Consider the following 14286-nt stretch of genomic DNA (forward strand, 5'->3'; position numbering starts at 1 on the left):
CACTGTGCTCCAGACACAGATATAGTCATGAAATACATGCAGAGCAAGGTTACTATAGCCCCAGGTTTTGTCAGGGTACCAAAAGAGAAGGCTTAGGGAAATGGAAAGTGCTAAAAAGATTGCAGTGAGGGGCACCTCGAAGTCAACCCCATTAAGTTTTTATGAGCTCCTGGAGTCACCCCTGAGCTTCACAGGTGTGAATTTGGTCCTAAGTGTCATACCATGGACTTTAGAACTGACCTAACAGATCACTGCCCAGCACTCTGACCACTTCGGGGTACACAGGCAGTGCAGATATCAACAGCAAAGGCTTTGAAAAATGTCACATCTGTAGTATTAAAGAAGCCTTGGAGTTTCATAACTCAAAACATTCATAATGTCTGGATACAACCAAAATTACATACAAAGTGTGACATACAAATTACATATGAAATTGATACACAAAGAACTAGGAAAATAGCAGTTTGCAAGGGAAAAGACAATAGATACCAACTCCAAGAGATGACCGAGATAATTGGAATTATCTGACAAAGATTTTAATGCAACTATTATAAAAATGCTTCTCTATGGGGTAAAATAATAAAGGAAACATTTTATTGTTACTAGAACAATTGATGCCTCTCTTCTGAAGTATAATATATTTCAGCCTGAAAAGTCTTAACTTTTTATCTCTCATGTATGAAATTAAATCAACACCCTATATTTTATTTTATTAAAAATAATAAATTCCCAATGGGAAAATAATTTTAAAATACTCCAAGCAACCATGTGAACCTTCTTGAAATGAATGGAAAAATAAAAAGTCTTAGGAAAGAAATAGGAGATATAAAAAGAAAAACCTAATGAAAATTTTAGAAATACTAAATATAAAGACCCAAACAAGAAGCAAACTTGATGGGTTCAGTAGCATAATGGAGGTGACTGCAGAAGGAGTCAGTGAACTTGAAGACAGATCCATAGAAATTATCCAAATCTAAACAACAGAGAGAAAAGCAAGGGATGACGAGGAATAGAACCACAGAAATCTGTAGCGTAGTAACAAAAGATCTAGATTCATACCATTGGAGTTCCAGGAAAAGACAAGGAAAAATGTGGTGTTAAAATAGTATTTGAAGAACTTATAGCTGAGAATTTGTCAAATTTGGTAAATAGCACAAATTTACAGATTCAAGAAGCTGACTGAATCCTTAATAGGATAAATGCAAAGAAATTCATACTCAATCACTATGTGATCAATCTGCTGAAAACTAAAGATAAAGAAAAAATCTTGAAAGCAGCCCGAGAGAAATAACACATTACCTAGAGGGGAACAACAGTTTGAATGACTGTAGATTTCTTATCAGAAAACATGCAGATCAGAAAGTTGTGGCAAAAATAGGTGGAGGATATGAACAAGAATATGCACACACTAAATGGCCAGTAAAACATGCTCAGCTTCATTATTAATGAGGGAAAGGCAAATTAAACAAGAATCAGATAGCAATTCACATTCTTTAGCAGAAATGAAAAAAACCTGAGTAGTAGTCATGAGATTTTGAGGAAATGGGAACGTTCACTTTTTGTGGAAATAAAAATTAATGCAACTGTCTTTGGCAGAAATTTGGTTGCTCTCACAGAGTTTTTGCATTATATGATTTAGTAGTTTCGCTTCTATATCTTGAACATGTGCACAAGGAGCTTATATACAAGCAGGTTAGACATGTGCTGTAGGAAATGGTTCATTGCAGACTTCCTTTTGAAGTACTATACATTTGGAGAGTGTCTAAATCTTCATTAGTAAGAGAATAGATACCATTGATATATTCATACTGTGGAATACTATTCTAGAGTTAAAATGAATGTCCACACAGATAAATTTCAAAACATAAGTATTAAGTAAAAATGGCACATTGCTGGATGATATAGTATCATTACACTTATATAATGTAAACATTTGTGGAGGCATATATATGTAATAAAAGTATAAAAACATTCATGTGATTTTACATATTAAGATAGGATAGTGGTTAATTTGGGGAGGGATAGAAGAAGGGAAGTTGTATTGGAGAACTGTATAATGAAAATATCAGCTGTATATAACTGGTAGTGTTTTAGTTTAAAACAAATTGATGCAAATATGGGAAATCTTAAGATTTGGTAAAGTTTGATAGTTGCTATATCAGTGTCAGTTATATTTTTCACTGTATTTTCTGTATATTTGAAACTTATTTACAGAAAGATAATTAGCTTATTTGTATATAATTTTGATAATTATGATCGTTATGAACATTTACATTATGAACATATTTCTCAGCTATTGGCACTGTTGAAATATGAGGCCTGATAAATCTTTGTGGTGGTAGGCAGTCCTGTGAATTCTAGAATATTTAGCAGCATCCCCAGCCTCTGCTCTTTAGAAATGAGTAGCACTCTTCCAATTGTAACAATCAAAAATGTCTCTAGAAGTACCTGGTTTGCTCCTGGCTGAAAATCACCAATTTAGAGAATACAAAGTACTGTCACATGTGTTAAGTCATTTGAACCTCACAACTTTCAGAGGAAGATGTTACTTTGACCTCAGTTTTACAGATGAAAACACTGAGTCTCAGAGAAACTCATCTAAAAATGGCAGGTATGGAACTAAAACTCAGGTCTAATGCCCACATACTGACTTTTTGTGCATTTGTATGTACATGAGTATATATTCCCACACATTTCCTGGTAACTTTACTAAAAGTGGAATACAAATTAAATATTCTAAGAAGCTTCTTATTTTTGTATTTCATTCACAGGCACATTATCTCATATCTTCTCTAGTAATTTATTGATGTCTGTCTCAGGTATCTTAATGATTACTGGGTTCCATTGGGCTTTTTTCATGAAAACGTATAAATAATTACAAATTAAATGAAAGGAGTAGGTCCTCTACAGAGGACTGTTGTATTCTTCTATTTTGCCTGGTCTGTCTGTTTTGACATGCCATATTTTCATTCTGCATTTGGAGAAAATAGGTTACCAATAGAAATTTTTGGTGGGCTGCTTTTATTTCCTTATTAACTATTATGAAGTGTTTATGTAAAATACTTGTTTACAGAAATTTTTATAAATGGATTTTAATATTCAAATATATAATTTTGGTTTCAAACCCAAGTATCAAATTCAGACTGTAGAAATGATGTACACATTAGTTTTTCATGAAAATCGGAAATGATATTACAACATAATCTAGATATTGTGGTTTTCAGCAATGTTTATTTAAAATAAAAACCGTAAACTTTACTTAAGGGGAAAAAAATCCCTTTCACAATGCATGGTGCACTTCTAGTCACCTTGTAAGAGCCTTTCTTGGTCACAGAGAAGATTGAGATGTAATTAAGCAGTAATTAAGCAGTCAGGTATTCCATTTATTTGGGGTGGTTTGGGGGAATTTTACATTTTACTCCCTAAAGGATCACCTAGAGAGAGCCAAGAAAAGGATCCTTGAGCCCATGCAGCCGTTATACTTTCAATGGCCCCTAGGCCAGACATCATTTGCAGAGCCGCCTTCTCATCCTTATTGGTCTTACTCTCAAGTCATTCAACTCATTCCTTTTCACAGAGATTGCTCTAATTAGCCTTCTAAACTAATCTCCCTGCCTTTAGATCAGGAGTCACTGATCTAATTTCAATGGCAAAATCTAGGTCACTCCTGGTTTTTGTAGGGCCCATAATCTAAGAATGGTTTTTATATTTGTAAATGGTTGAAATAAATTAAAAGAATAATAATATTTTGTGACATATAAATTATAAGAAATTAAAATTTTGTGACCATAAAGAAAGTTTTATTAGAGCAGAACCACATGTGTTTGTTCATCTAGTATTGAAAACCACCACCCTAGTCTCTACAGTACTATAAGGGGTGTCTTTTTAAAATGCAAATTATTGTAGGTAAATGCGTTTAAAGATTTTTTAAAAACACATTAAGCAGGTAGATCAGGGTTCTTAGTTGTTTCTCACAGTGTAATTTCTGTGACAGCACATGCAGGTTAACATTGTGCCTAACTATAGGTGAGTTAAAAATGTTTCCATCTCAAGTAGTTGATTTGATAAGAGTTATTCATGTATCAATGTCATGAGCATTGACCTTTCGCTAAAAATATATCATATTTTCACACTGTAAGCATTTAGAAAGAACTAGTTTTACTTATTTTTCTTGTTAGAGCAGCTTTTTTCTTGAATTCCTTGTAAAGCATGTATACCTAAGCTTGCGGTGATAGATTTCATAGATGTGGGGAACAGATGCATGATAGGGACTTTAGTTACCCTAGCATGGGTATACAGAATGTCACATACTAAATTTTCTTAATAGAGTGTAGAATTTTTTTTTTTTTTTTAAAAGAGACAAAGTCTCTTCGTGTCGCCCAGTTGGAGTGCAGTGGTGTGATCTTAGCATAGCTCATTGTAACCTGGAATTCCTGGCCTCAAGCCGTCTTCCCACCTTGGGCTCCCAAAGTGCTGGGATTACAGGCGTGAATCATTTTGCCCAGCCCTAGAATTTCTTAAATAATGGTATTCATTAGAAAGGAACAGTAATAGAGACCTGGGGCGGCAGTGTACCAGAATTCCTATGAGGTACATTATTTTGGTTGTGTCCAGTTCATTGTCAAGAGAAGCTCTCTTTTAGTAGAATGAATAAATAGAGAGAACAAACTTGGGTTTTGGGAAAAACATTTTTTTTTTCTTTAGAAAGTATGTCTTTTGATTTTATATTGGAAGCAAATAGGAAGATTATGTTGTAAGACGAAGTCTTCATAACCTGCTTTGTTAGAATGCCTCTATTCTGTAAAGGAAGAATTGCTGTAGTTACTGATTAGTGCTTTTTTAACATCGTTTTCGTGAGAAAAGAATAAAATGGGAACATGACTTGAACTTAGAATATTTAATAAATTTGGGTAGAAATTAGTATCAGAGAGATGTATTGAGTCAAACATCCTTGGGTTAAAATCCCGTTTCACTTTTACTGGTTTTGTCACTGGATTTCAGTTAGTCACCATGAGTTTCAGTGTTCTTAGCTGTGAAATAGGACTTTACTTCATAGGGCTTTGATGAACTATATAAAATACCTGGCAGAGAGTACATAGTAATTGTTGGCTGCCTTTCTGTCTGTTCTTAAATACATTTTAGAAAGAAGAGAAAACTTTAGGATTTTTGGACATACTGAATATTAATTCACAAGAGAGTGAGGTGGAAGGAATCATAGAGGGTTTAAAACTTAGAAATTAAATTTGAGTTGACCCAGTTGAAATACTGAGCCTTATTAAAAAGAATCCATATAATTTATAGAGTTGTTTACTTAGAATTTGAAGTACAGTTAAGAAGGATTATAAACGTTCACATTTCCTTTAAAAGGGCAAAATTAAATAATTTAAGTTTTAATTTCAACAGAGGCAGATCACCCATTCAGAGATGATAATCCATGACTAGATTTTTGCTTTAATTTTTTAAAATAATGTCAAAGAAAAATTTCTCATATTTGTCTTTCAGATAACACCTTATTTTGTCAACATGTCTTTTTATTCAAATATGGTAACTTATGTAGTAACAGCAGAACTAAAATAATATTTAAACTGATTTATATTTAAACAGGATTTTCATACTGGAAGGAAAAATATGGTTGCCTATTACTTTGAGTATCTTTCTATGTGATAAGTTATTTTACAAATCTGACTAATTAAATTAGTGGAGTGTTTTACTAGATTACTGTGGAATAAGAGATACTAGTATTTCCTGGCAGTGTACTTACTATTTTGTATTGTCATCGTATATTTGGAATCGATTAAATGCTGCTGTACTTGCTAGTTTAACAGCCCTCTACAAAATAAAGAATAGTTGATCTATATACATGAATTGGATTTAATTATTGCTAGGCCTTACATATAATAAATATATTTAAAAGGAAGCTTTCTATCAATAATGAATTAAAAAACAGGCCATCTGTTTAAAAAGCAATAGATGTTAATACGCGAGCTCTATTACAAAGAATAAACCATAGAGTAAGTAGATGACAGAGCAAGAATACTCTTTATTAAACCTGCTTACAGCTACTACCCCTTTTCCATGTCGAGTTAAAAAATAAGTGATTGTATGAAAGAAAGAACAAAGAAATTGTTGATGCCTTAATGCATTTTTTATCTGATTAAAGTGATAACAAATTTGTAAGTGTATAGACCACTATGTTAAAGATTTTGCTTGGTTTAGTTTCATTTTTTATATTATACTTTACATTCTCAGTGTATTAATTTCTGTTTTACTGTGCCTATTTTAATGAATTTGTGATGTGTAATTTTTCTGTTTCTGTGTAACAAAATTGAGGGAATTATTTACATAAAGTAAAATTTGTTTTAACTTTTCTTAAAGTGCATGAGTGTTTTGCTTATTTCTTAAAAGTAGATGTATATAATGAAATGGATTTGTTTCTATATAATTTTAAAAATCATGGTAAACTCAAGATTTATTTGGTTTTTAGCTTTTATTGATTTCTTTTATAGGTTTATTGATTTTTATCTCTTATAAAACATAACGTATGTAATTCTTATTATAGTAAAACAGTCCTAGGGATTATTTGATGTACTGTTGTACTTTAGACAGAAAAAGCAGCTGTAATTAATTTAAAAGATTGTTTTAAATCAGGCCTTCTTAACTGGAATTCTGTGACTGAACTTTGGAGTTGCTAACTTTCCTTCATTATATGCAAAGTAGAGTATATACCTATGGGGGAAGGGAAAAACTCCTACACTTTCTTAAGACTTCAAGAGGGGAGTGTAAACCCACAAAAATAAGGGTAAGAACCATTGGTTTATATAAGAAAAATCCTCAAATATTTTAATGATCCAGATTATAGGAAATACAAATAAATGATCCATATAGTAGTTTTAATATGTAGATAATGTCAGAGACACTGTTATGTCAATCTCATTATCTATTTACTTATGCTGTTTTTAATTTTATGCAGATGGAGGGAGCGAGGAACCACCGGATCGAAGACAGTCAAGTGTAGACTCTCGCCAAAGCCGCTCTGGGCAAGGTAAATTTTCATCAAATTGATTATTAAATTTCAAAAAATAACATTAGATATTTCTTTCTAGTACTTAATTTGAAAACTAGGATATTGCCATGGTATAGTTTAGATATTGTAGTTTCTCATTTAGGATTTAAATGATATGATATAAAAATCTGTATATTATTTATTCAAGATATAAGAAAATTAAATATTGTCTAGTGCCTGCTTTTTAAATGATATTAAAGTTTAAGTAATTTTGAAGCATTATGGTATATATCGAGATACCACTTTTGGAATGTAACCAAAAGTGAATTTTCAACATTTGTTGGAGTATCATCACACACTGGTTTTTAAAATTTCATCAATATAGTATTTGTTGTCTTAGCTCTCTCAGAAGAAATGGTTTTTGTTGGTAATTGCTATGTTAGGATCTTCCTTCTTATTTTCCTTTTCTATTTAAAATTTATTATCACAGGCATTTGATTAATTTTTGAAGGGACAACTTTGAAAGTAGGTAAAAACATTGAGTCAGTGAAATCTCCAGTTAGACCTTTTCTAAGTTATTTAATATTGCATGACCACCAGCTCTGCATTCCTTTTTCTTTATAGTACTTATCACCTTCGTATTTATTCTGTTTATTTTCTCTGTTCAAAACTAGAATGGATGTTTTGTGATAGCAGTGATTTTTGTGCTTTGATCACTGCTGTATCCTCAAGTGCCAATAATAAGTACATAGTATATAGTAGTCACTAAATAAATGGTGAATGAATGACTTGATCTCAAAGAGAATGAGAATTGAGAACCCAAACTGATGAACAGATTATAAAATTTCAATCATTTATTGAGTTAGGTTTTCAAAGAATCTGTAATAGCGTAAAATAAAATAAAGCTCAGATTTACAAATGTGCAGTTTTTAATTCTGTAAAAGCTTCAGATTTATTTATTCTATAATCGTGTCCCTCTTTTTCTCCAACTTTGCTCTTCCCAGGTTTTAGAGCTCTACTATTTTTATAAAATTGTTTGTTGCAAAATAAAAAGAAGAATAATATGTGTTGAAAATTTTAAATTGTGCTAAACTTAATCATACTTAAGTAATAAGCATGTATTATGACTATGTCTGGAATTTATCTTGTTCACTCTTATTTTCCCTGTAAACATATTTTTATATAAAAATGAGATTATCTATGCAAAACTCTAAAAATAACAGTACAAATTATTACTAAAATTGTTGTAATTATTAAATGTCTTAAATTTTATCAAATATCAAATACAGATGTTTGAAATCACTTATCTAATTTACTCTGAGCTTTGTCAGTTAAAATATTTTTCAAATCAATGAGCATAATTGAATTTTATTAACAAAGCTGAAACTTCAAACAACAAAACCAGGGATTTCTGTGATCCAGAGTACAACTACCTGATCTCAATTTGAAGTCACCAGGAATTGTATCATTGTTAGAGTTAATTGATAGTAAAAGCATGTTTCTTAACTTTTTAGATACTTTGTTTGTAATATCTCTTTATTCAAAAGAAAAAAAAATTTTTTTTTGAGACAGAATCTTGCTCTGTCACGTAGGCTGGAGTGCAGAGTGCAATGGCTTGATCTTGACTCACTGCAACCTCTGCCTCCTGGGTTCAAGCGATTCTCTTGCCTCAGCCTCCAGAGTAGCTGGGATTACAGGCCCAGCTTTTTTTGTATTTTTAGTGGAGATGAGGTTTCACCATGTTGGCCAGGCTGATCTCAAACTTCTGACCTCAAGTGATCCATTCACCTCAGCCTTCCAAAGTGCTAGGATTACAGGTGTGAGCCACCATGCCTGGCCAGAAAGAAAATTTTAAAAAACTATAATGAGTTGAAATGAATGAGAAATAGTATTATTAGGAGTAAAAGATGGGATGAGCATAAAACGCTTGTTACCTCCAGAAACCCACTGAAAGATCAGTAAGGAAGGATTGGAAGGAGAAAATATCAACACAGTTTTAGAAACTGGAGAGTATATGAATAATTGAAAACTGAATTCTAACAGTAGCAGAGGAAATCAACAAAACAACCTCAAGAGGTCTCAACAAGCTTGAGAATGACAGTGTGTGGAAATGGAGATGAAATGACAATTGGTTGAAAGTCAGATGAAGAAGCATTGGATTTCTGGGACTTCCTCCCTAAAACCATCTAACCAGTCAGCTGGGCAAATGCTGAACTCCTCACCCCTAACCAAAAGCAAAATTTATCTTTAGGAGTGGGGAAAACCAGAAACGCTCTAGCCTGGGAGACACCAGGCATAGTTGAGGGCAGAAGTCCCATGCTAAAAATAGGAGAATTGGACCTTAGATATCTCCCTCCTGTCTTTCTCCTACTGGGCTCCCAGAATACTGGCAGTTAGACCTTCAGATTTCAGGCAGGAGGTTGGAAAAAAATGTCTTTTCTGGAGAATCTGACCAAAAAAAGGAAGATAAAAGAAGAAAGAGGAAATTTAGTCATCAGAGATTCCTGAAATAAACAGGCCAGTTAGCTCACTCTGTGTATCAAAGCTCCAAATCAGCTTTTCAGTCCTGTGCTCTTAAATATGAGCAGCTAACAAAGATTAGTAGATATTTGAAGAAGCTCTCTAAATGTATGAAAGATAGAAATTAAATGGAATAAAACAACTTGGAGAGACAAACATTTTGCAGAGGAAAATTATATAACTGTTATCCCCAGAAATAAGAGAAAATAACCGTGAGACAAGAAAAAAGTACATAGAAGAGTGGTATTAAGACTTTTAAAAAAGGCTCTTAGGCATTGAAATTCTGATAGTAAAAACCAAAAGCTCCATAAAATTATCAGAGGCTAATGTGCTGAAAGAATCTCTGAAAAAATGGAGCAAAAGGACAAAAATATAAAAAGAAACGGAGGAGTGTTAATAAAAATCACAGGATCATTCCAGGAATTTCAATATTCAAATAATAGTTGTCAAAAGAAACACCAGAGAAAATGGAAAAGAAATCATCAACGAGATGATTGAAGATAATTTTCTTAACTGAAGAGCATAAAGTTTCCTGACTGAAAAGGCTCACTCTGTGCTCAGTACAGTGGATGAAAATAGATCCAAACTAAGGCACATTGTGGTGAAATTTGAAATCACTGGGGCCAAACAGATCGTTCATGCTTCTGGGGGGGTGGGAGGGAATGAGTTGGCTTTGCACTTCTCAGTGGTAGCATTGGAAACTGAAAAATAAAGCAGCATCTTCAAAATTCTGAAGGAAAATAATTTTCAATCTCTGAATTCCATATGCATTGATACTATTATTCAAATATAAGAATAGAATTAGATATGTACATTTTCAAAAACAATCTGCCTGTCTTACACACTTTCTAAGGAATCTGTTGGAGGATGTGATCCATCAAAATAAAAAAGACAGACAAATGAAAGAAATGAACTGCAAGAGATAGGAAAGTCAAAGCAGAAAGATCTTTCAGAATGACAATAAAAAGAAGGGGATAAAGGGCTAGCAGTTCAGATTGGAGTGGGTTAGAAGCCTCCAGAAGAGCCGTCTTCAGGAAAATGAGATTGGTAGAAACCGGATGCAGTTAATTGTCTTTAGAAAAGTTTTAGACAACTAATGAGAGTCTGAAGATTGAGTTGGTGATAAATACATAAAATAGTAAGCAAAAGAAAGTTCCGAACTCCAGGGAAAATAAATAATGTGTAGGAAAGGAGATGTTAGAATAATGTCTTCAGTTCTTTAGCAGAATCCAGAGTAATTGATGTCCAAGCGAGTCACCTCCAGTAGAAAACCTGATCGGTTTACTTAAGTATGTGGTACAAATATTTTCATTATTTATTTGATTTGGACTATTATGATAGGAAGCAGTGCTCTAAAGGAGGGCAGGTCTGACCTGTGACTTGTTTTTGTATGGTTGGCATATTTGATTTGCTAAGAATTTAAATTATTTTTGCATCTATATTCACGTGGAATATTGACTTTTCATTTTCTTGTTTTCTACTGTCTTTGTCTGGTTTTAGAATCAGAATAATGCTGGCCTCATAGAATAAGTTGGAAGTTTCAACTTCAGTTTCCTCCTCTTCAGTTTCCTAAGCTACATCCTGTAGAATTGATATTATTTCATCCTTAACTGTTTGATACAATTTATCAGAAGCTAACTGGGCTTGGAATTTTATTTGCTGGAAGGTTTTTAAATGTGAATTCAAGTTATCTTTTCTTGTTTTGTTGTTTTCTTTAATTTTATCTTTTCTTGTTTCTTAAGGTAGAAGCTGGGGTCATTGATACGGGAGCTTTCTCTTCTAATATAGGAGTTTAGTGTTAGAAATTTCTATTTACTGCTTTAGTTATGTTATGTAGATTCTGTTAAGTAGTATTTTCATTTAGTTCAAAATACCCTTTTGATTTCTTCTTTGACTCATGTGTTATTTAGAAGTGTGTTGATGTAGTTTCCAAACATTTGGAAGTTTTTCAGATATCTTTGTCTTTAATAAATATAGGACTATTCAAATTACGTGTTTCTTATTGAGAAACATTTTAATATCTGCATAATCTGTAGTGATGTAAGCATTCTCATTTCTGATACTGGTAATTTGAGTATTCTTTCTCACTGTCCTGATCATTTTGGACAAAGATTTGTCAGTTTTACACATCTCAGAGACTATCAGTTTCAGTTTTGTATTTGGTTTCTGTATTGCTTTCCTGTCTTCTATTTCGTTGATTTATACTTTGTCCTTTATTATTTTCTTTCTTCTGCCTGCCTTCAGGGTTTAATTTTATCTTTTCTTGTTTCTTAAGGTAGAAGCTGGGGTCATTGATACGGGAGCTTTCTCTTCTAATATAGGAGTTTAGTGTTAGAAATTTCTATTTACTGCTTTAGTTATGTTATGTAGATTCTGTTAAGTAGTATTTTCATTTAGTTCAAAATACCCTTTTGATTTCTTCTTTGACTCATGTGTTATTTAGAAGTGTGTTGATGTAGTTTCCAAACATTTGGAAGTTTTTCAGATATCTTTGTCTTATTGATTCTTACTTAAATTTCATTGTGATCAGAGGACAAACTTTCTGTAGGTTGAATCGTTTTAAATTTGTTGAGACTTGTTTTATGGCCCAGGAAATGATCTATTTTAATAACTGTTCTGTGTGCACTTAAAAAGAATGTGTATTATGCTGTTTTAGGGCGGAAGGTTCTATAAATGTCAACCTGGTCACGTTGATTGATAGTGTTATTTAAGTTTTCTATATTCTTGCCCATTTTCTTTCTACTTGTTGAACAGCAAGGAATATTGAAATCTCAGGCTATGAGTGTGGATTTGTCTATTTCTCCTTGCAGTTCTCTCACATTCCTTGTACCACTGGTCCTCTAATAAGAAAAGTTCCTCTTCCTCAGAGATTTATGTGTCTCCTCAGCTATAGCTGCTGGTTGTGAGATGGGCTTGCCTAGGGACAGGGCTGGAAGAGAAAGGTAAAGGAAGAAAAAGCCAGGGGATTTCCCCCATTCACTCAGTCCCATATAGAGGCCCTCCATTCCCACTTTCTAACCAGAAAGAGAAGACTTATTTTGTATCTCTTTGTGTTTGTTCCTGGTGTGTAGTTCCAGGATTTGGATTCAGTCTTGGGGTTTGGGGTACATAAAAAACAGCTGGAAACTCGTTGCTGAACTGGTTGTACTTTAAGTTCTAGTTTTCTTCCACAGTTTGCCCACTAGTGTTTTCTTTTCTGAGTCTCAGGTTGCTGGTTCATCATTCTTTCCAGGATTTTCAGTTATATTCAGGGGTTTTAGTTACATTCAGTTAAGGCATAGTGTGCCTACTTCATCTTAACCCAGAACCAGTACCCTTCCATTTTATTACAATACAGATAGTACTCAAAATATTGTAAAATTAGTGTGCACCAATATCAACCTACTGGGACAGATGCTAGTTCATTCAGAACAAACGCTAACTGTAAACAGCTGATCCCCATACAGGTGCATACTGCCTGATAATCTGCCTTGATTGTGGATACCGTTTCTATTTCATGTTTCTTCTCCAGTAGCAGCAGAAATATATGATGTCTGTTGGACTGTGCCAATTTCTTATCCTCTGTGCATCAGGGTCCTTTTCTTTCCTGTGTGTTAACAAGTTCCTTGGCTTCTGATCTGTCTCTCCAGTACAGTGGATTTTGACTCAAACATGCTCATACTCACTGTTCCAGTTTAGGGGCAGGAACCTCCAATGTCTTCTGCTTATTACATGTCAGAGATGGGAGATGGACTCTTGAAATGTGACTGTAAAACTGATTGTGTTAGTTTAACCCCGGTATGACTGTCGCAGGTTAGGTGGTTATTTTCTACTCTCCAATAGCATATTATATATAATTGGACTATATTACTTACTGTATTTTGTCTTGTCTATGGGTCTCCATTTTTCCTAGTAATATAGGAGTTTATTAATAGTAGGGTCTTTGCATACAGAACAGTGCTAGTGCCTTGTATTTAGGCTATCAAGTTTGATGAAGGAAACTATAGTTCTAGGAATTCAGATTCTGTATTTCAGGAATCTTGAGTTACTTTATCAGAGGTATTTTTTTGTTTTGTTTTACTGGCTCCATTTTCTGCATTAAATGATTTTTTTTTCCATTAGCGATCATATATATGTAAGCAACTTACTTGGTTCTAGACATTAAGTAGGTAGATGAGCCAGCATGATATGGTTGAAACCCAGTTTTTATTTTCTTTTGCAAAAATAGCATTATGTAGGCATTGAGTTCTGGTGTACAAGATGTGTACTGGTGTAATGATGTCCATGAAACCAGCTCATGCTGGAAGATGGGAAAATGTGTACGGTGTGGCTTTGCATGACTTCCATTATTTGTAGCCAACTTTATTTGATTAATACCAGCTGATGTGTCAATAGAACTAGTATATTAAATTGTCAAATATACTATATTCTGATCCTCTTTCCTTGCAAATATGTAAAATATTTAGTAGAAATGAGATGTTTATGCTCTTGAAACACACAAATTATTCTTCAGTCTGGAAAGTTACAATGATTTCTTTCTTGAACCAACTGTGGTTAATTACATAGAGTGACAAGGAAATTATTTCAATATTCAGTGTATTACTTCTTTATCTCAGTATAAGAATATATCTAGTATAGTAGCGTTACTAATGAATAAGACTGTTTTGTGTATGTGCCAGGTTGTGGACTAGGTGCTTTCACATAATCCTTATTGAATTCTCGGAATAATGTTGTGAAATCACCATTATTTTCCTACAGGAAATATTAATTTTATATTATATTCT

The 14286-nt window shown here is 33.2% G+C and overlaps 1 protein-coding gene across 4 annotated transcripts in view; it reads left to right on the top strand.

The window, feature by feature from the left end:
• The window catches only part of TANC2 (tetratricopeptide repeat, ankyrin repeat and coiled-coil containing 2), a 475420-nt gene that overhangs the window by 109766 nt on the left and 351368 nt on the right, over positions 1-14286 (top strand). For all 4 annotated transcript variants that reach the window (XM_015120072.3, XM_077972346.1, XM_077972347.1 and 1 more), the window contains exon 3: positions 6971-7042. In XM_015120072.3, the coding sequence (XP_014975558.1) occupies positions 6971-7042 (72 nt within the window). The remainder of the gene's footprint in view (positions 1-6970; positions 7043-14286) is intronic.

This window comes from Macaca mulatta, chromosome 16 (assembly GCF_049350105.2).
Source record: "Macaca mulatta isolate MMU2019108-1 chromosome 16, T2T-MMU8v2.0, whole genome shotgun sequence".
NCBI lineage: Eukaryota > Metazoa > Chordata > Mammalia > Primates > Cercopithecidae > Macaca > Macaca mulatta.